Genomic DNA, 23,409 nt, shown 5'->3' with positions numbered 1-23,409 from the left:
ATAACAAGTAAAATGACGCATTAAAATGAAAATGCAGATTCGCGGTTTTGGCTTTGTGGTAAGGGCTGAGACCACTCCGATTCATTTAATTAAAAAAAAAAAAAATTAAGACCATATGAAGAACTTTAGCACAAGGTTGTACAATTTAACCATTTTCAACGGAAACAAAAAATTCAAAATAAGCTTAAAACAAACATTACAAACTTTTTGTTATAAAATTAATTCAAACTTAATTCTAATCTACTTTTACTTTAACATTTTAATTTAACAATCTTTAATCTTAAATTTTATTATGAGCTTTTTGCAGTACCAAGTTTTATAGTTTTTTAATAAATAACAAAATAAAAATATTTTCATTTTGCTTTTTTTTTTTTTGTTTGTTTGTTTAATAGTAATTGACAAGTTGAGAGTTAGAGGTTAGATTTTTAAACAGCTTTTATATATTTTGAGACTTTCTATATGAACTCTACATAGTTTTTTTTTTTTTTTACATAGTATACAGTGTCACAGTGCCTAAGAAAAAATATATTTGTTCAACAATTTCTTTTTTTGTTTAATTTTGTTCATATCTATACAATTGAATGGTTTTTGGTCTCGATAGTTACTGTTTTCTACTTTGGAAAAATACCCTTTATAGTGTTGTCTAGATCTTGGAAGCAAGAAATTTTAAAAAGTGCACAGACTATTATGAAGACTATGGTTATGTATAATGTTTATACGGGTCTTGAGAGAGTTTTTAGTTTAAATTTACTAACGTTCATCTTATAGAACGTTACACGTTTTTTGAGCATTTATCATCGATCCACTTGGACATTTGAAGACTTCAGTAGCACTACCACCTTGAGCTACAAGCCATCCCAATCTGAAACCAAAAAAAAATGTCAAAAATTTTTTGAAAAAATTAATAACTTATAAAAAAAAACTTACATGTTTCCGAATTCACTAGAATCTGTATCAATTCCAACATACAAAGATTCAGCACACAACTCTTGTGCTGATACTAAGAAGAATATTTGTGTTGGAGTAAGATTTAAGCCTGGAAGCCTTGCCATTCCCTTGATGGGACCTGTTAGGGATAGCATTGAATGATAAGATATTTGCATTCCACCTGAATGAATCAAAATATCCATCCGGCTGTAGTTGGAAAATATATTGACAGATTTTGGAACACATCGCATTGCTTTTTCTTCGAATGTTTTTGTTATTGATCGGAGTATTTCTTTAGCTATGGCAACACCAACTGAGGCATATTGCAAATATGGCGGAAGTTTCGCATCGAAATATGGAACCAGAATCACAGACAGGGGTACAACTGGAAGAAAAGGAAAAATGTTTTTAAAAAGTTTATAAAACAAAATTAAAATGCTGTTAGTTGTAAATATTAATTTTATAATGTAATTATGCTAACAGATAACAAAAATTCTAATATCTATGTATTTCCATTATTTGAAAGAATTACAAAAAAAAATCAAAAAAAAAAATCGAAAAAATATTACTTTATTTTATTTCATCACTTTTTTTTGAACCCAATCAGTTTTCATAAAAAAAAAATATATTTTTTTTTTTTTCAATTCTTACTCTATTAAATCCATTTTTGGAAATGACAACCTATAATAAATTTTATATCATCTGAAAGCTTAATATTTCACCTTTTATATGAAGCTTCAATCATATTTCTACGATGCCTACAAAAAAGTAAGAATTTTTTAAAGCCAACCATGTCGAAATTTCAAACTGAGATTACGATACTTCCTACACTCTCCACACGTGTTTTGAGGTATTTTTCAAGGCTTTCAATTTAAGATTGTGTAACTTGTAGAGCTCTTACCGTTATGTGTGATATATTAAATGAAAGGTAATATTAACAGCATGCGTATTAAAGTTAAATAAAATTTTTATATGCTCTAGATCAAAAGATATAACGTGTTTAGAAAAAGAACATCTTTTCACCATTATCTCAGAATTTTGAATATAAAATTAATTGAAATTTTGTACAGTCTCAAGTAGCACACTGGTGTATAAATTGGTGTAAATTCATTAATTTTGGTGTAAAATTGCTAAAATGGAAAAAATATGGTGTATTTGTCAAATTAAATGGTACAAAAATTATACCACTGTTTTTTTTGTACAAAATTTCAACATTTTTTTAAGATTCCGTGCAAAAAATATACCGATACTCAGTTGTTTTTATAATATACCATTAATGGTGCATAAAATTAATCGATTCTGAAGTCAACCAAAACGGTATATTTTGTACACTGTCTTTGGTGTAGGAAGTACACCCTGTGGACATAAAATACACCAGACCGCATAAGTGGGGGACGCCATATTTTTCAATGGCCGCCATTTAAAAAATGAAGATAGCGACTAATTATTTTACTATAATAGTATTTATATCGACCTAATTATCCCGCATTCTTAGTTCGATTCGTTTATATTATATTATAAGAGAACGCTTAAAAAAAAAAAAATGTAAAACAGCAGAAAAAATTATAATTTTTGAAAAACTCATTTTTAAAATCGAAAAAAAAATCATTAATTCATTGAAATTTTTGAGGCGCTCGATTTTTAAACGGGGTAGTATCTAAAATCAGTAGACAGAATGTGTTTCGTTCTTAAATTAGGCACTCAAATTCATATTTAATCATTAGTTTCTTATTATTGTGATAGTGAACAAAAATTCATTTTCATTTCAATATGTTTGAGTTAAAAAAATAAACTTTGGTTCAAATTATAAATCAGAATAATTTAAATGGTGTATTTTATCCATAGATTTATTGTGTATTTTTCAATTTCAAAGGAATAATTTTTCACCAAAAACCAGTTCATTTTTTATACCACTAGCGCTATTTATATACCGAAATAGCTATAATTTTTTAACCAGCGGAATTTATTATATACGAGAAAATGGTATATTTTTTATATTCAAAATGCATATCACGAAAGTGCAAAAAATACTCCAAAAATGTTGGTGTATTTTAGACTTTTGTGCTACTTGAGGTTATAGTTTATTTTATTACCTATCTACAATATAAATTTCATTTATCTATCTATTAAAACAAAAAAGTTATAATCAATTGATTTTTCGTGTCGCTTTTTCGTTTCATGTTGTTTCAAATCACTACGATACTAAAGAAGTTTTCACTTCAAAAATGCTTAACACAACTTAATTATTATAAACTATCAGTATTTTAATAGTCCTGACCTAAGATTTACTCTTCGAAATATCTCGAAAACCTTAGCGCCAAGTTTTTTAAACGGTTGCCACCACTGAATTCAGCACATTTGATTTAACTAGAATCGATGTTTCTCCGCTCTGCTACAAAAAAAAAGTTCTAAAAACTATCACAGTGTAACTTATTAGTGCAGTAACACAAGAATGATCTTTTTTTTACAAACGTTAGGTCTGTTATTAAAAATGCTTTAAGCTATTTATGGTAAAAATTACCGCTGCTGCCAATATGTTTTTTTTTTTTAGAACAGTTGCCCAAACTCAGAATTTTGAAAAAAAAAACATTGAACTTTCTTGATAAAATCAATGTTTTTTGATTATTTTTGATTATTTGATTTTCTTAAAAATTTTGCATCAAATCTTCAACAATGAAAAAAAAACTATATATTTTAAAAATATTTAAAATATGTCCTTTAAATGTGCTTTGAGAAATAAAAGACCTAAAATATAAATTTAAAACCACACAATTTAATTCAATATCAACATTTTTGTATTTATAATTTTTAAATTAAAAAATATGCTGCTTTTTAATTTGATAAAATTTTATTTTTTTAAAGATTGAAAGAAAAGATAAGAAATGTTACATAATGTTTTTTTCTAAAAACACAAAAAACAAAACGTTTTTCTTTGGCAACGTTAGAAAGTCAAAAACATGTCCTTTAAAAATTTTGTACGACTTTTTCATACTTATTAAATTGGTGCTTGCTTCCAAAAACAAATTGCTAGAATTAATTTGTAAGAAATCCAATTTTTAAATTGAATGTTTGTCTGTTTCTGCCAACTTTTTACTGGCCGCTATTTGAAATGTCATTTTAATGTCAATAAATTGTGTGCTGAGCAGGGTTCGAACTTCAGTTTCAAAATATCGAATCAACTTTAGAAATAAAGTGAAATAGGTAGATCCAAAATTTCGGAAGTAGATTTCTAAATAAAACTTTAAAAACATTAACTTTTCTAAACAATTATTTTTCTAAATTTGTTTTTTATTTAGTTCATTTCCAAAAAAAAAACTCTAAATCTTCGGTTAGATTCAGCGTAATCTAACAAATTTTTGAACAATAATTCTTCAAAATCAGTTAAAATCACTTTGATACATTTAATTTATATCTTGGATTCGAAATGACCTCCATTCATCTTTTGAGATTTCAGTGCAGGTTTATAATTATGTAAATGCCTCGACCATATTCAAAATTGAAGCTAAATCAACTTCTCTGATTCTCTGCTCTAAATGTATTGTTTAAAAAATATTTTTCAATAAAAAAAATAGAATAGATCCTAAAAAAGAGAAGTAGTATTAGCCCAGGGTCGATAATTTTTGAAACCAAAAAAAATCATAGTAGAATGAAACCCATTGGAAAAGGAGGTGAATATGATAAAAATGATAGGAAAAATAAATTACGGGCTAGCCGAGTTCGGGAAGTGGGTGGGTTGAGTTTTTAATGGTAAATAATGGTATATCTCGATTTCCGGCAAAACTACAAGTCCTATAGAAAAAAGTTGTATGGCAAAGTTGTAGATAATAAAACCATAAGATTTTATGTTACATTAATAAATATTACGGTTTTTGAGTAATTCAAGTGTAAATTTTAATAAAAAGGTCAAAATTGTAAATAACGATACAAATTTTTTTTCGAATTTAAGCTTTTTTCATTTATTACATTTTCCGATAACATGTACTATGGTATACTAATGAAAATTTTTGTTTACAACATCAGAAAGAAACGAACAAAACACCCACAGCTTTTTTTAAAAAAGCTGATATTTTGACACGTGAATTTTCGATTGAAAATTAGTGCGTTTTTTTTTATATTAAGTCAAAATAAGGTGAAACAAAAATATTTTAAATCAAATAAATTACTGTTAATTTGAGACACAATAAGGAACGTTTTCTACAAATTTCGTTAAACAAACAATTTTTTGAAAAAGATAAAAATAAAAAACCAAAACGGTTTTTTGAATTTTTCACCTAAATTTTGAGGTTATGTGAAAAAATTGTTAATACATAAGCTGTAGATCTTTTTATTACCTACAACTTTGCCAAAAAACTTTTTTCCATAGGACTTGTAGTTTTGCCAGAAATCGAGATATACCATTATTTACCATTAAAAACTCAACCCACCCACTTCCCGAACTCGGCTAGCCCGTAATTTATTTTTCCTATCATTTTTATCATATTCACCTCCTTTTCCTATTGGTTCATTCTACTATGATTTTTTCTTACTTTTTAATGTTTTTGAAGGCTTCGGCACTGGTCTATATAGGGAAGTAGATTTCATTTTTTTCCCAAAACCGAAGTAAGTCTACTTCGATCGAAGTAAAATCCGAACTTGGTGCTGAGTCTAATAGAAATAAAATCAAAACCTGTTTGCATCTATGAGTGAACTCAATTTACTTTTTATTAAATTCAGTGTCTATAAATTGAATACTGTGAAACAAATAACAAGAAAAATGAGTAGATCATCATTAAAATTTACATATGTATATAAACTGCCATGTAAAAACGTCTCTTATTCTTATTCTTAAAAGCTTGATCGAGTAAATAAAAATCAAAGAAAACTTATTATACGCACCAATTGAATGACTCAGGGTATCATAAAAGATTTTGGAAACAATAGGATATGCCCATCTGCAAGTAAAACTTTTTCATTTAAAAAATTGTCTAATAAATTAATTTATAATTACTAACGCATCATGTGAATCCACATCCAAGGTTACAGAGTCTGGAATAATTTTGTTACGCTTATAAATCTTTAGGATATTCTCAAACCAATTATCTGAAGTAATTTCAATAGATTCCAGTTGTTTTATCATTGCTGTAAAATTTGTAAAACCTTCCCATGGATTTGTTTGAATTTTAAGTGCAGACAGTTTGACTAAAGCCGCCCCTTTAAGAGACGGCGCTCTTTTTAAATGAGCCTTGAGCGATCTAAAAACAACCTCTGTCTGTAATTTTTTTTTAAGTTTTGTTAGTAAAACTACAATTAATTAGCAAAAAGTCTATTAATTACCCTTTTTATAACTTCCCTTAAGTCTTCAGATGAGTGCTGAGCTATAAATAGTGCTGAAGTAATTTCTGGCAATGCCCACATTGTAGCTCTCGTGCAAACAGCTGGATCTGGGTATCCTTGTGGCAGTATACCGAGGGCAAATATCAATAGAATTGAATTATGTGATACTCTGGTGGGATATTTTGTTAATAACAATTCTACAGCTTTAAGATAATCTGAATTTCGGACTACAATCGGTCCTGTCCAGTTGCATGGTATAAGTGCTGTCCAGTTTAGCTGAAATATTATAATTTGTTTATTCGTTCTTGCATTATATTTGGTATCAGTAGAATACTTACAATAGGATACTTCTCCTGAAGTGATGACACGTTGTATAGCACCGAACTATTCCAGAAACCTCTTCTCGAATGTTCTACACGAATCTGTTAGAAATAGAAAAAAATGTTCATATTAAATTTAACCAGTTGGCTAAATTATTTAAATACGTGTCATCACATGACAAAATTTAAAAAGCTCTTAATGGAATGAAAAAAGACATAACTTTTCTTCCGGCATTATTCATTAGAATGAAATTATGGAACCTTAATTTAACCAATTTCCCAAAACATCTGAATTTGTAAGATAGACACAATAAACATAAAATCTTCTTGCTCGAAGTATGATCAAGCTGATTTATTATTCCCAGAAGTTTAATAGTTTAAGGCCAGCATTGAGAAATTTTCAAGCCAAAGTTAATTTCTCCAAGTTTATGCTGATATGTATAATGTTATGTCGTCCAAAAAAATTGAACAAAACCGATTCCTTTAAAGACGTTTTACCACACTGAAAATAATAAATTTCGTAAAATTACGAAAATCGTTTCATACACTACATTTTCGTTGGCCCAACGAAACTTTCGTTGGCTCAACGAAAATATGTAATTTTTCGTAATATGAAAACCTTCATCCCTTTTTAGTGCCGAAAAATCCAATTCAATGAAAAGATTCATCAATTAACGAAAAATTTCATATACTCATTTTAAAGAATAAAAATAAGAATTTTTTGTTTACTTTATCAAAGTTTTAATTAAGTAGGTAATGAAAAAATTCATTAACTTATAAAATTCAACATTAACTTACGAAAATCTTTATAAGCTTATGAAAATTCTTCATATACTAATAATATATTACATTGGCTTATGAAAAAATACATCAGTTAACGAAAAAAATCGTGGCCTTACAAAAAAAAAAACGTAAACTTGGGGGCATTTCTATTTTAATGATTAAAAATTTAATCTTGCTTTATATAGTTCACATTAGGTTTTTGTTTAAAAATCTATGTAAGTTGAGCTGAATATAAAAAATATTTGCGTATTGACAAGGTGTCTCACGATAAGTCGGACTCATCAGTTGACTTAAGTGAGCTCAACCTTGTCGAAACGCCAATTTTTGGTTTGGACTGTAAATTAATAATTTAACAAGTCCAATAAATAAATACTTTAATCTACTAAAAAAAAAAAAATTAATACAACGAAAAATTTCGTTAGCTAACGAATATTTTTTCGTAATTTAATTAAAATATTCATAAAATTTACGAAAAAATTCGTTAGCTAACGAAAGTTCTTTCATAAATTAATCAAAAAATACATTGACTAACGAAAAATATCACCGTGGTTAATTAAATTTTACGTTAATCGATGAAAAATTTCGTAAAGTGATGTAAAAATTCATTAACTCTCGATCAAAAATTTTTATGAAAAATTTCATTAAAATACTACAGTTTTCGTTGATTGATGAAGTTCTTCATTAACGTATGAAAACCATTTCGTTGAGCCAATTAAATTTTCCATCGGCTGAAAATTAATTAAATTTTCGTTGGCTCAACGAATTTTTTCGTTGTACCTATTTACGTAAGGATTTGGTTCAGTGCAGGGGCGTACCCACCAATGGGACAGACGGGGCAGTGATCCGGGGCCCCCGACGGTTGACGGGCCCTGAGAGAAATTATACGATGAAGAAACTTTTTAACCTAAACAAAATAATGAAGCAAAAAGATCTATTGTTCATCACTTAGCTTCCTAACTTTTACCTATGAGCTACTTACATATGTAAAGGACATGAATAACTAGGAACATAAAAAAATTCAAAAAAGGGCCTTTTTGTGTACAACATTTTTTGTGGACTCCAAAAAACTTAAATAAAAATATATCTACTATTTCTTCAATTTCAAAATAAACCAATTCCCATACATAAAAAAATGCAGTATAATATTTAAAATATTCCATCATCTTTCTGTTCAGGGGCCCAAGAAAAAAAAACGATGTGTTGCTTGTAAACGAGAAGTTCTATTTCAAGGATCACCATTTGGTTATATTCAACAAGATTTTTCACGTCCACTTTATGGTGGAATCAAAAAATTTCAATCTCGAAAATGGAGCTATTAAAATTCTAATTTGATGCTCAAAAATTAACCTCGTACCTCTTATTAGTGATTCAAAAATTGGCTCAAGCCAATAGAGAAAATTTGAAACATTTTCAAGAAAGTCGTTTTTAAACTTTTCTCTATTGGCACAACGAACCGGAAGAGTACGTATTTAACTCGAAATTAAAATTAAAACTGACCGATAGGAGCTATAAAATATTGAATATGGTAAACAAAAATAAAAAGAATTTTACGTTTTCTTTAAAATAAAAATAAATAAGGGGCTCCTAAATCAATTCTTGCCCCGTTGCCCCAGCAGCTGAAAGTACGCCTCTGCGTTTTACACAAGAAAACAAGAAGAATTAGAAAAATAATAAAATAAACGACTATAACCTTGAAACCAAACTTTTCTATAATACTAAAAAAAAATTAAAGAAAGTTCAAAACTACAGGCTACTAGGAATTTTTGGGAATGATTTGAATTTGATATTTCAAATAATGAGCACATATAGACATACATATAAAAAAAAAATTATCTATAAAGATGTAGTTTGGCCGCTAATTTTAGGATATTGTAATTTTTGTTCTGTAATGTTTCTGTGTAAACAAATTGATTGCTGAAAAACTGTCAAATGTCAAATTTTCGAAGATGGTCTTGAAAATGTAGTTAAAAACAGTATTCTTGAAATTCTTGATCTTAAAAGGTCTATAGGTTTTTTTTTTTTTTATCAAAACCACATGTATATTCCTGAAACCTGAAATGGCCTTAATATCTTTTTTTATACTCAATTCAGTTGAAAATTGACACTACTAAAATTTTAGTAATTGCTTTACGAAGGTCGAAAAAAAATTGATTTTTTTACACAGTGCCTAATTTAGTTTCATTGTTAGAGCATAGAGCACAATATACAGGCCAATTTAAACCTTTTTTTGTAAAAATCTTCACTTGGTTTTCGGTTTTATCTTCGAGTCTACTCAAATAATTTTTGACAATAGTAACTCTTCTCTTGGTGGAATTTTTAGACCTTAAAAATCAATTGAAAATTAGCATTTTTCCAATATAAAAGAATGATTTGTTTTTGGGAAAGTTAACATCATTAAACTTTTATTTTGTATCTGAGACTTTTGTCCTGAACTCGAATCCGAAGTCAAAATATTTAGTCACTTTTTTCTTTTTTGAAATATTAACTCTGCGTTGGGATAATGCAAAAAAGGCGTTTTTACTGTTTTTGAGGTTATGTTTTAAAGTAGGTACCGGTTTCTTAAAAAAAAAATGTCTTCTGTCAAAAACTGTTCAAATCTTTCCGATATTTTTTTTTATTGTCTGAGATATCTTCAGTTATTAGCCGTATTATAATTTCATAGAGGAGAAATATAACACCTTTTTTATAAGTAGGGAATTTTTAAAAGAGGGGCATTTTTGAAGGTCGAACATTTTTAGAAATAGGACATTTTGAAAGTAGTGCAGTTTTGAGGCAGGGAACTTTTAAAGCAAGATCAATTTTGAAGGAACGGCATCTTTATAAGTTGGCCATTTTTAAAGCTAGAGCTTTTTTGAAGAAAGAACATTTTTTTAAGTGCAGCCTTATTGAAGTTAGGGCATTATTAAAGCTAAAACGTTTTTTGTAAGAAGGACGTTTTCATAGTTCAGGCATGTTTTAAGGTAGGGCATTTTTAAGGAAGGGAATTTTTAAAATTAGATCATTATTGAGGGTACTGCATTTTTATAAGGGTATAATGATAATAATAATATTACCTAGTATTGATAAGTAATTTAGGATTTTGAGCTCTTTAAAAATAAAATACACGACTGGGTCACACAAACTTGATTAGAGTTCAAATTTTAATAAAAATTTGGTAAGGATTTATGAAAAACAAAAAAGAATTAAAAAAAAAAAAAAAACATGAAACTCGTTCTTCAACAAAAAACGACATCTTAAAAGTGTGTACATAGTATAAATTCTTTTGTATAAAACCACTTAAGTTGTATGTGAGAAATTCAGATTTTAAAAAAGAAAACGGTTCTAGCAGCAGCAGGTACCGTTAGTTCTAGCAGGTATCGGTAGTAATTATTTTCAAAAAAAAAAAAAAACTTTTTTGTTCAAAAGATAGACCTCCTCGAAATATAAGACTTAGTAAACTTTTGAAGAAAAATGAGTTCAAAACAGTTTGATGAAGTTTATTTATAAGAAATTAAATGGCATATTTTATTTGTAGATTTAAACCATTTAAAAAGAAGTTTTCGTAACTTTAAAAACAACTTTAAGTACTTTTTTTTTAAATTTCCTATAAAATTAATTATAAAATTTTGAATGATTTAAAATATGTACCTCAATATTAGGGTGTCCGTTATTTCCCAAAGTGATGTTTTCGGGGGAGACACCCCCCAGATTGAAAGTTTAGGACCTAAATAAGGGGAATTTAGCAAAAAAAATTTGTTTGGAGGTCATTAACCCGTGCCCCTAGGGTCATACTTTCCCCATACAAATTTGTATGGGAAATTTTTAAATCATTCATAAATTTTTTTTTCTCTCGAGTTAAACCATCTTTTTTCAAAATGTTTGTTAATTCTGGTTAGAAAATAGTTCCTTTAAAAGATCACATTAAAAATTTTCCAATAAAATATTTTTTTAATTTTCGGAAAAAAAAATAAATTTAAACGTATAAAAACGGCAAAAATTTCAAATAAAAATTTAAAAAATTGAATTTTTTGATTTATACACACATTTTTGAATACAATATTTGAAAATATATAAAAACCAATAAAACTGCATTAAAAAATGTGTGATAGGTGGTGTACTCTTAAAAGAATAAAATAAAACGTAAAAGCATAAACCACGAACAGCTAATAATTTCAAAAACCGAAATAAAATATAAAAAAATTTTTTATCGAGAAATTTTGAATGTGATCTTTTAAAGTAACTGTTTTTCAACCAGAATTATCAAATATTTTAAAAAGAGATGATTTAACTCGAGAGAAAAAAAATTTTATGTATGAGTTAAAAATTTCCCATACAAATTTGTATGGGGAAAGTATGACCCTAGAGGCACGGGTTAATGACCTCAAATTTTTTTTTTTTAATTTTTTTTTTTTGCTAAATTCCCCTTATTTAGGTCCTAAACTTTCAATCTGGGGGGTGTCTCCCCCGAAAACATCACTTTGGGAAATAACGGACACCCTACTCAATATGTACCTATGTATATGAAATATCAAATTCAAATCCTTTTCAAAAATTCTCAGATGACCCATTTTCAACTCTTTGCGTCCTTTACTACTTATAATGCGACCAGACCAAAAGTTATAACTACCCAATGCTCAGAGTTATTTGGATGACACGCTAAAGTTTGCCAAACTGTCAAATGGCCATGTCATAAAACTGGCAAGAGAATGAAGAAGATCATTTGCTATGGCGATGGCGCTTCACCATAATTTAAAAAAAAAAATAAATGACTGAGCATTTATTTGGCGAATGCAAAAATGGCGAAACTTTTAATTATTTGTAACTCATGTCAACAAGTTAATCCATAATAACGCCAATCACAAGACCAACTTTGCTTTGCTTAACTAACAAAAACTTGACGTGTGATAAATTTAATTTCTTTTAATTGTTTTTTTTTTCATTTTTCCTCACCACATTGTCCAAGTATTTTTGTATTCCAATTAATTAACAATTCAAAGATTATTCTATTTTCATTCGAGTGTATTTAGAAAAAAGCTTTTTTTAATCAATATTCGTTCCTGTTTGTGTCAACTGCCACTCCACCTATCAATTATTCAACTTTTTCTTATCAAGGAATATCTACATCAAAACACTTCCAAATATAAAAATGTCCACGTGAAGGTACTTGTTTTCAATGTTTGTTATTTTTTCATTGAATGTAAAAAAGTTCCCAGTTGCACTTAAGGAATTAATCTTTCAGTATTTTAATACCTTTTTTACATTTCTGAGGTATTTTTGGATATTTTTTTTACCTTATTTAGTTGTTCAATGAACGTTGTAATGGCTTCTTTCTCGGACATCTTTTGGTCATAACTTAGACCTGATGGAAGAAAACTATCCAAAACATCACTAAGTAGCTTTGGAGCTGACAATTTTAATCTATACGGTGGGGCTTTGGGACCCATCCATCGAATTTTATTCTAAGAAATAAATGATAACTTTAAAAAAATTGTTTTTTTTTAAAGCAAAAAATATATTCTAATACTTCTAAAATTGGAGCCGAGGTCCCTGGATCTCCAATAATTAGCAAAACATGCGGCCTCCGACCATAACTCAAGTCATAGTAGATATCAATCAGAGGTGTCGGACCTAATTCGTAGATTTTCGATATCAATGGAGCTATTGTAGATGGACCGAGAGCCCCGATCGGTAAATAACCACCCAAATGCTCCAAGACAAGTTGAATCGTTGATGAGTTAGTTGTCTGGCGTAAACAACTTCCATACAATCGTCCTAGCTTACGGAACGGACCCGACGTTGTATTGTGCTGAAGGAGCTCTAACAATGACATAAATTAATTAAAAGGTCCTGTCAAAGAACAAATTTTAATACTCACGTTGCATTTGTATATCAACAGATTCCTGAGCACTGCGGGTAGCTCTCAGACTTGCCACCTGAGTCGTTGAACAACTAAATTCTTTGAAATCCTTACAAGGATCTAGATTCCAATTTAATTTGGCTTGTATACTCGATGCGGCAAAACGACAGGCGGGATCATTACATTCCGGAGGTGGGGCCATTGTTGGCATACAGTCTTCATCGTCTGAATAACAATCTCTTGGAAGTTGTGACGGTGCTGTGCTAATTAAAAATAATATCGGTGAAGCTACTAGAAGTGATGTTACCAAAAGTGTGGCTGTTGTAATAGCTATTTTGTGGACTGTCGCTGAGGTTCGCAGCCAAATGCAGGGGGCACAGCAGATCCAACCAAGGGTTGCGTTCTGGAAAAAGATAAAAACATGGTGTTAGATTTTTTTAAATATATTCATTGGATCAACAAATTTTTACGGACTCGAATTATCCATCTTATTCAAAAGAAACTATATTTGAACTTCTATACACATTTTATTTTCTTTCATAAAAGCTAGTTCGATATTCATTTTTATACGTACAGATACAGAGCACATAGTTTGATAGTTTGTTAATCTTTATTCTGCTTTTATTCTGGATGCAATGCATTTCAATCACAAATCAATCATATTTTCAAAACCTCCAAGTGTAATTTTTAATTAAATTTATAATTTAGAGTTGAAGATCAAAAACAATGGATACAGTAGCATACAAATATATGAAATCATTTTCGATGGATGATTCTAAGGCATATTTTCTGACTTAAAAATTATAATTGAACATCTTCAGTTGCTCTTAAAAATCATAATCTTTCGTACATACTGGGGGGTCATTCCGTAATTTTGAAAACGATAATCGAATCGGTGATAATCGTTTTACAGTTTGAAAATCTTTAAAGCTATTTTAAGTCAATTCTGATTCAATATTTCCTAAATAGTTTATATAAATAAAAGTTTTCGTATCCTTAGAAGTCGTATTAGTCTAGATGATTTAGTAGTTGCCTCTTACTCGGGTGTCCGACGTTCGATTCCCGAAATTGAAATTGTTTTTTTTTTTTTTATTTTCTCAATAATCGTCAATAAATAAACGATAGCTAAATAGGTCTCGTTTTTGGAGAATTTATTCGTTTTTGGATGCAATATGTATTTGATTTTTTAAAAGTGTTTATTAATTTATTCCAATCACCGAATAATTTGCAAACTCCACTAACAAAACAAAATATTAATGATTAATTTTCTTTGTTTGTTTAAATTAATAGTTTCTAATACTAAAACGAACGCTTCTTTAGATAGGCGAAAGTTTTGAAAAAATCTGTGAGAATTATTATCAAAATGGTCATTTACACATACATATGTTGGAAGAGACAAAGGATTTGATTTGTCTCTAAGTTGCCTTCTTAATCGTATCGTACCTACACTCAAAAAATTTATTAGTAAAACAGCTACGAATGGCATTCGTAGGAAAAATATTAGTGCATTGTACGCATATTCGTAAAATACACGCAGTATTCGTGCAGTGGAATATTTACGAATGCATTAGTGAAATTTTACGAATAACTGTAGTATTATCCACGAATTTATTCGTTCAATGTACTAATTTTATTCGTAAACAAAAATTAAACAACTTTTATTAGTACATTGTACGAATTATTGCGTACATATAACTAATAACATTCGTAAATTCTTCGTACGAATGCATTCGTAATTTCTTGCATTGTATTCGTAGTATTTACTAATAAATTCGTACTATTTACTAAGTAAATACTAATATTCGTAGAGAAATTTATTCGTAGGGTGCCTGTACGCATTATTCGTAGAATATACGAATAACACTGGTCTGCAAGGAAATCCTCCTTTAAATAAAACTATACTTTTCTAAAGTATTTTTGTATGCTGATTCCGAATCCGAAGTCAGAATTGATCTAGCATGTCACGTTTTTTAGATATTCCCGTTAGAAAATCTCAAAAACCCATTTTTTTGCTGTTTCCGAAGAAATATTTTGGCAAAATGTAATATTTTTCAATTAAAATTGTTACGGTTTATAAAAGAACTTATTTTTTTCTTTCAAATTCAGTTTCAATCTTCTCAATATCTCTTTTCTTCTCCGAAATATCTTAATTTAAGTAAGTTTAGTAGGTTTGGCATATCTTATCATAAAAAAAACTGATCTCTAAAAATTAATATATCTTTCTCCCTAGAACAAAAATATACTTTTCTAATGGACTTTAGTGTGCTGATTTTGAATCCGAACTCAAAAAATTTCGGTCAGCTCTGGTTTGTGAGATATAGTAGTTTTTATTGAGATTTTCTAAGAAAAAACTTGATTTTGTGATACTTTAATGCGAATATCTTAAAATCCTCACGTGAAAGAATTTTTTCACTTCGGATTCTAACTCAGCACATCAAAAACTATAAGAAAAGTATACTTTTGTTTTTAGGAGAAACAAATCTGAAGCTTTACAAGGCAGTTTATCGAATGGTTTATTACAAATAAGATATTTCTAAATAGATAAATAGTATACAAAATTACAAAACACGTACAAATTTTGTTTAATGTATTTTATTATGGTTTTCTTTACATATTTCACTTTTTAAATATAATGGGCGTTGATATTTTACATTTTCCTTAATTAAGGTGTTTTTGTTCATGTTGGATTTACTAAAAAGTAAATTATTTCGATATTTCTGCTTTTTTTATAAATCAGTATTTTAAAATATGAGTAAACATTAATGTAAAATGACATATTTGGTGTCAATCGATAAGCCATATTTCGAGGAATAAGTTCTCCAAATTTGAGCTCAATGCTACAAATAGTTTTAATTTTGCACGAGTTCAAATAAATCTAAAAGGTTGATTTTTTAGAAACTGCCCACATTTTTCAAAAATCATTTTTACAAAAATGGTACCTGATAGAATTTTTCTGAAACCAGATTTAGATTCAAGAAAGTCTAATCTTTCATAATATCAAAAAATTATTTGAAGGAGAAAAAAAAAGTTAAATTTTGCAGACCAGTGTAATTCGTTGAGTGGTACCAAATTTGAACCAAAATATCCGTTATTTCCGTTATTTGTTAATCGTTTTCCATTCCTAAGTAGCATCAAAAAAGTTAGTTGCTATACGCGTGTCGTCGCTTGTAGAACGTTTATATTTCACGGAAAATATAATAAGTTAAAATAAATATAATTTAGAAACATAAAGTTTGTAAAAATAGTGATTGAAGTGATTAAGGAACCGAGGATCGACTGAACAACCAGAATCGCAACAAAAATCAGGTGAGTAATCTATGTTTAAGTTTAAATCATTGTCCTTTAAAGCTTATTTCATTAATCCTAATTTATTTTTTGACTTTTTACTTTCATTTTGGAATATTCTTTAAAGGTTGGCATCAAGAATTCATCAACAATCAGCTTTACCAATAGGCAAATGGCGGACCATATCAAAACATCTTTGGTTACTAGTACTTTTCTTAAATATTTATTGTAAGTATAGACATTCTTTCGAGCGACTTTCAATGTTTAATGTTTATATATTTTCAGTGATCTTCCAAGAAAAAGAATATGAACACCGGGGAATACATATGGTATAATATTTAAGGTCCAAAAACTTATAAATGTAAAAAATGTATGCAATAAATTTTTATAGTTTTGAAGTACAGTTATATGCTTGGGTAATTATTTCAACAATTAATATTTCTGGAAATTTCAGGAAAAAAATCAATGGCGGAAAGTTCTACAATAAATAACATTCGTACATTATACGAATAGCACTGTATAATGTACAAATTATTAGTAAAGCCATTCGTAAATATTACAATGCTATTCGTACAATATACGAATAGTGCTGTACAATGTACGAATGAATGAGAAAAGCACTAGTAAATACTACAAATTATTCGTGCAATGTACGAATGGGAATGTAAATCTACTAATAGTATTCGTACAATGTACGCTTGATTTTCTACGAATACTAATAAAATATTAGTACAAGTACTAATAAACGTCCATTTTACGAATAATATTCGTGGCTGAAAACCACGAATAAAATTCGTAGAATGTACGCAGTTATTAGTACTATTTACACATGAAATTTTTTGAGTGTATATAATTTTTGAAAATTTTACATTTTCCAAAATTAATACGTTTAAACGTCGAAAAATTTTGCTATAGCTGGATCAATATGAATTTTTTAATGACCCAAAAGTCAAAACTTACATACCTACATTGAAAATAATTTTGGAAAATGCATGAAGTGTTTTGTTACACATATTAAAATAATTTACTCTAACATTATGGTTATTCGTAGAAATTAATCATTAATATTTTTTTTTTTGTTAGTGGAGTTTGCAAATTATTCGGTGATTGGAATAAATTAATAAACACTTTTAAAAAATCAAATATTGCATCCAAAAACGAATAAATTCTCCAAAAACGAGACCTATTTAGCTATCGTTTATTTATTGACGATTATTGAGAAAATAAAAAAAAAAAACAATTTCAATTTCGGGAATCGAACCTCGGACACCCGAGTAAGATGCAACTACTAGATCATCTAGACTAATACGACTTCTAAGGATACGAAAACTTTTATTTATATAAACTATTTAGGAAATATTGAATCAGAATTGACTTAAAATAGCTTTAAAGATTTTCAAACTGTAAAACGATTATCACCGATTCGATTATCGTTTTCAAAATTACGGAATGACCCCCCTGGACTTTTTACTATAGAGCAGGGGCGTACACTCCCTTGGGGCAAGCGGGGCGGTGCCCCGGGGCCCCCGACCGACCCCAGGGCCCCCACTGGAGACAATGCAGAGAAGGAAACTGTTAGCATAAATTGAGTTACGAAATAACCAGGGAGACAAATTATGTCATTCAGTGTAATGTATAATGCATTGGTAGCCACACAATATATGTATATTGATTTTAAAAATAAGGTTACCCCAGGGGCCCCAAAAAAAAATAAACTGCTTTTTTAAAAGAAAAATTATAATTTTATCTTAGGGCCCCAAAACATATTGCTTGAAAAATCTTTGCCACCACAAATAATACATTAGGGGCCCAAAAAAAGTAAAAATAAAAATATTATTTGAGGATCCTCAAAAGTGGTTCAAAACAATCAAATGGAAAATTAAATATAAATTCAGGGGCCCCAACATAAATACATCAGGACCCAAAATAAAAACATTACGTTATTGGTGGCATTCCGAATATTACTTCAGAAAAGAGGCCCCAATACTTATTAATTCTTGGCTTCAAAAAAATGATATTATATTTTAGGGGCCTCTAAGCACTTTATTTTGAGGCTCCAAAAATAAATTTTCAGAGGCCCTAAAAAAATAAAATATGTATTTATTACTTCAGAACATAGGCCCCAAGATCTATCAATTCTTAGCTAAAAAAATTTTATTTTAGAGGTCTCTAAATATTTAAGTTTGGGGGCCCCTAGTACAAGTGTTTACTACTTTTATGAGAGACATTTTAAGTAAGTATAGCAAAGAGCATTACGAACATATTAAAACATTAAAATAAACCTAAAAATAAATAAGCCATACAAAAAAAAACGTATGGCGTATACGTAACTAAGGGGCCCCCAAATATCAAAGGGGCCACAAAATTTAGTCTTACCCCGGGGCCCTGGCGACTCAACGTACGCCACTGCTATAGAGTATTATGACTTTTAGTTTCTGTTTCAGACAAAAATCTATTAGTTCAAGTAGATGAATCAATTACAAATTAAATTTCGAATTATGTAAATCTAATAATCTGGTCAAATTGACCAGATTTCATTTGCAAGGGTTTGCTAATATTTATGTACTTTGAACTACAAGAACAAGTACGTGCGATCCGGTCGTGCACTTTAATTTTCAAGTGATATAGTCCAGGAACCTTTTCGTTTCTGTAGAAGAAGACCGTGCGTTCAATCTGGTACTTCTGATTTTTGGTAGAGTTGTTTATGGTTATGGCCCAATGAACATGCTAACTTTTCGGACATAAAAGTCAATCGGATCAATGTCGAAAACGCATAAAATTCCAATAAATACTTTGATTTTTCGCATTCTTTTGTGATTTCTAGAACTTAAAGACTAAGTTGGTGACAAAAATGATAGGTATGCCACGAGCTATAATTTAAAAAATCTCTCTCTCTCTCTCTCTGCACTGATTATTTTTTTTTTTAAAACCCAATTTTTTTTTTTAATACTAATTACTAAAACTGGCCGGTAGTTTTGCCTCTTTAGGATGAGATTTCGTACCAAATTTTGTACATGTTATTTTAATATTGACTCTTATATTATAGTCAATCAAATATGATCAGAAGAAGGTATCATCAAAAAACTCGATGCCAGTACATTATTTAGCCGAATAAACTAGCAAGAAAACACTACAATAACTTTTCTGAGTCACATAAGAAATTTAAAGTCCAATGAAGCAAAAAATATTTTTAAAAATCATTTTTTTTTAAATAAGTTTTTTACAAAAAAAAACTTATTCAATGAATAATTCAAAATCTACTAGGTAAATAACTTTCCATTAAATATAAAAACATAAAATTTTGTAAAAGATGTAGGTTACAAAAACTATTCAACAAGAGAGAAAAAAGACATAATTTATGTTTTAATACCTACTTTATTTTTTAAAATAATGGTCAAGAAAATTGAATGAGCCTAAAATTGGATGAAATATGGACTTTTAAAGTGTACTGGTTTTTGGTCTTTTTGAAGAATATTTTTTTTAAACACATCATTTAACTAATGGTGAAAAACTTTTTTAGATAGGTAACAAAATAATTGTGTGCCTTTGTTAAGTCAAATAACATAGTTAATAGAATTCGATTTTTTTAACGAATGCAAAACTAACTTCAATGTACTTTTAAATTTTAAACAACTCACTCAAACTCATAAATTTTAAACAACTCACTCAAAATCGTTTAAAAATTATATCCTACCAAAAATTGAATAAAACTTTAGGTACCATTTAAACTTTAAATGAACAAAACTGAATTAAAAATTTGTATCCATTTATATCCTATTGCGTGATTTCGTTCGATCACAGTCATAACTCAAAATATACAAAATGATTTATTTATTAACACGCCATGGATATCACGTAACACTTGTTTATAGTTTAAAATTTATTTATTTATTTTTTTTTTCAAAGTAGAACATTGTTTGGAATTGGAGAGCTCTATAAAACATTTCTGTTGTGCTTTTAGTTTTGTTTGTATTTTTCTCCTAAGGGTAATTTACTGTAAATAAAATCTCAATAATCTCTTTCATCAATTTCACATTATTCTACAAGCCAAAGATAGCTAATCAAAATATTTATATCTGTCAATCATATTGCGAGAGCTAGAGATTAATGCATTTCTTGCTGCTATTGACGTCAATTTTTATTTAGGTTATGGTTTATTGATTTCCCAGTGTTCACATGCAATATCTCTATATCTCTAAACACATCATTATTATTTGTATTCACATTTCAATTTTGATTTGAGTAAGAAAAAAAATAAAAAAAAATATTTAAAAAAAAAAATATAAATAATTAGAATATTTCTCTATCATTTATTTATTTGAATGCATCTCGCTTGAATTAAGTCTCTCAAAGCCTTTTGTTATCAATGTAAGCAACCTCTTGTCAATTTTAAACTGCTAAATTAGTATGCATATTTATAAATAAAAAAATCTCATTAACAATTCATTAAACCAAACTTGACATATCAATTTGCATTAAACTGTCAGTCTCAGTAAATTGTCACTTGTCACATGTCAGGTAGAAAGAATGACATAATTTTTGAAAAATATGTCACAAACACTCTTTTTTGCGCCTGAACTTTGACACTTATTGAGATTAAAAAAGGTATAACTTTTTCTACCCCCCTTCACAAAAAAAAAAGGTTATAAATCAAAGGAATTTTCAAAAATTAAATTTTGGCACTTGGCAGCCGTTTGTGGCTTCATTATGAAAATTTATGTACATTTCGCTTAGCCAATTTATTTGTTTTATGTATTTGTGTGTGTTAATCCTTGAGAGCCTAGCGATGTGAAACTTGAAATAAGGTCAGGTACCTAGCTAAAACAAGCTAACCTCTATTCCAAAGCAAACCATCCCATCAACCATATCCAACCAACACGAACACCAGCTACCACTTTGCTATGTCCTGTGTGAAAGTTAAGCAACTTTCAAGTGCCAGCCGGAAGGCAAGAGATAAAGAGTAGGCATTCACATCACACTTCCGGAAACATTTTCCTGGCTCACATTTCCATATTGTTTTATACCCTGAAGAATGAAACAAAAATAAAAAAAAAAAAGAATCCTGATGCTCTTTTGTGTGTGAGTTTGTATATTTTTTATATATTTTTTTTTTTTCATACTAAATACAAAATGGAGATAAGTTGTTATCCCACCATGACTTTGACTTTTTTTGTTTTTTGCCATTTTTCCTCTCCATTGTTCAAATATATTGCTGCTAAGTCGAAAGTATTGCTGCTGTGTTGCTCTGCCATATCGTTTTGTAGTTTGCAATTGCAATATGGCGAGGAATAATAAGGATTTTTTTTTTTTTACGAGATACATATTTCACAAGTTCGTATATAGTCGAGAGGAGGATGCCTATTTTGGCAAACACAATAGGTGTGTAAAAGTTTTCACAAAGGCGATTGCTTTCGACAGTTTTCTCACACCAAAAAAAAAAAAACTAGTTGGGTGTTTGTATAATGCCTGAGGGGCTTGTATATGTGTTTCTATAGTGTTTTTTTTAAATTTTGTCCGTTCAAATGGTTTTTTTTTTTTTGTTTTTCTCAGTGTCCATGAAAAAAGAAGAGGACAATGTCAAGGTCTATTAGTTGCGTTCAAACAACAAGAACAAACAATAAATGGCCTTAGAATTTTTAAAATGCAGTTGTTTTTAAGTTGAATCTTTAATGCTATGAAATTGGTAGGAAGATTATGTTCCCATTGTCCTTTTTCTTTAGTGATAAATGTCGGATTTTAAACTTTTTTAATTAAAACTATGAGAAGGTACCAATATTTATCAGGCTTTAAAATACTAAAATGACGTTTGTTCCATTCGAAAATCGTCCTTTTAGAGTAAAAAACCTGTTAAAAAAAGTTTATGAAAGCGGACAATTTTAAATTAAAGAAATAATTTAAATAACATAAGTATACAAAACTCTTTACGGACAGTAAAAATGTGCGGAGCTATGTGTTAAAATGTTTGGACACTTTTCAAATTAATCAATTATCTTGTCAATTTATCGCAAGACCTGCATACTCTAAAATGGAAAGCATAACGAAATTTTTAATTTACGATTTCATTGTGCTATTTTTATTTGGAATTTTTGGTTTCGCAAGCACCAAACTAGACTTAAGTTAAAAAAAAGGTGACGTTGATAATATGACCCCTGATTTTTCAAAAACACATATTATCTATTTATATATTTTTTGATGACTTTGTTCTTGTAACATTTAAAAAACAAAACAGCATTTTTTTTTAGTTTTATTTTCCAATTTTTATTTGAAAGGATTTTTTTTTAACTTTATTTATTATTATATTGATTATTTTGTTTACGGCAAGAGTGTTATTTAATTTCAATTTGAACGGGTTGGCCCAAAGCTGAAACTTCACGTTGTCCACGTGCACTGTGGCGTATACGTACTTTTTGTTTGTATTTATTTATTACCTGAGAAAAAGACGTTTGATCAAGTTCAAAAATGAATGTTCATGCAATCTCGGACATAATATTTTTCACTGATACATGTGAACAATAACTGTGGATATAAGGCTTTATTTTGCTTTTTATTTTGTCCATTCAAAGTAGGTTCAATCAGGTATAAAAAAAAATAAAACTTCATTTTTTTAGACGCAGACTTTTTCCAATACAAGTTGTAAAACACGCATGTTAATCATGTTCTTCACCAAAGAATACTCATAAAATATTTTTTGTTACGGGGAGGTGGAGTATACATTTTTTCTTGCTCTATATGGCACGTATTGGTTTCGTGTCAAAAAAAAATTCGAGGTTTTAATCAAAACTAACATTACGATAATAAAGATCGGTCAAAAAAGTGTCTTTCAACATGAAGTCTTTGGTCTGTGCATCCGTGCGTCTGAACACGTAGCTATACAGCCTAAATCAAAAGTCAAAATCGAACGAAATGCTTCGTCTGTTTATGAAAACATGAGGAGTAGCCATAATG

General features: G+C 28.9%; 1 protein-coding gene across 4 annotated transcripts in view; it reads right to left on the bottom strand.

The window, feature by feature from the left end:
- Nucleotides 1-397: 397 nt before the first annotated feature.
- LOC129913288 (endothelin-converting enzyme 2) overlaps nt 398-23,409 on the bottom strand; it is a 78,391-nt gene continuing 55,379 nt past the window's right edge. Inside the window, exons 1-10 of one of the 4 annotated variants that reach the window (XM_055991875.1) lie at nt 20,185-20,205; nt 13,198-13,582; nt 12,847-13,139; nt 12,614-12,781; nt 6,579-6,662; nt 6,241-6,516; nt 5,919-6,175; nt 5,803-5,858; nt 928-1,312; nt 400-862 (exon numbers count right to left, since the gene is read on the bottom strand). In XM_055991875.1, the coding sequence (XP_055847850.1) occupies nt 763-862; nt 928-1,312; nt 5,803-5,858; nt 5,919-6,175; nt 6,241-6,516; nt 6,579-6,662; nt 12,614-12,781; nt 12,847-13,139; nt 13,198-13,582; nt 20,185-20,187 (2,007 nt within the window). In that variant the 5' untranslated portion in view covers nt 20,188-20,205 and the 3' untranslated portion in view covers nt 400-762. Of the gene's footprint in view, nt 863-927; nt 1,313-5,802; nt 5,859-5,918; nt 6,176-6,240; nt 6,517-6,578; nt 6,663-12,613; nt 12,782-12,846; nt 13,140-13,197; nt 13,583-13,753; nt 13,852-20,184; nt 20,206-23,409 lie in introns of those variants that run through there. The other 3 variants (XM_055991874.1, XM_055991872.1, XM_055991873.1) reach the window with 3 other exon arrangements.

This window comes from Episyrphus balteatus, chromosome 3, assembly GCF_945859705.1.
Source record: "Episyrphus balteatus chromosome 3, idEpiBalt1.1, whole genome shotgun sequence".
Lineage (NCBI taxonomy): Eukaryota > Metazoa > Arthropoda > Insecta > Diptera > Syrphidae > Episyrphus > Episyrphus balteatus.
The sequence above is the reverse complement of the archived record's forward strand: the minus strand, read 5'-3'. Positions and strand labels throughout refer to the sequence as shown.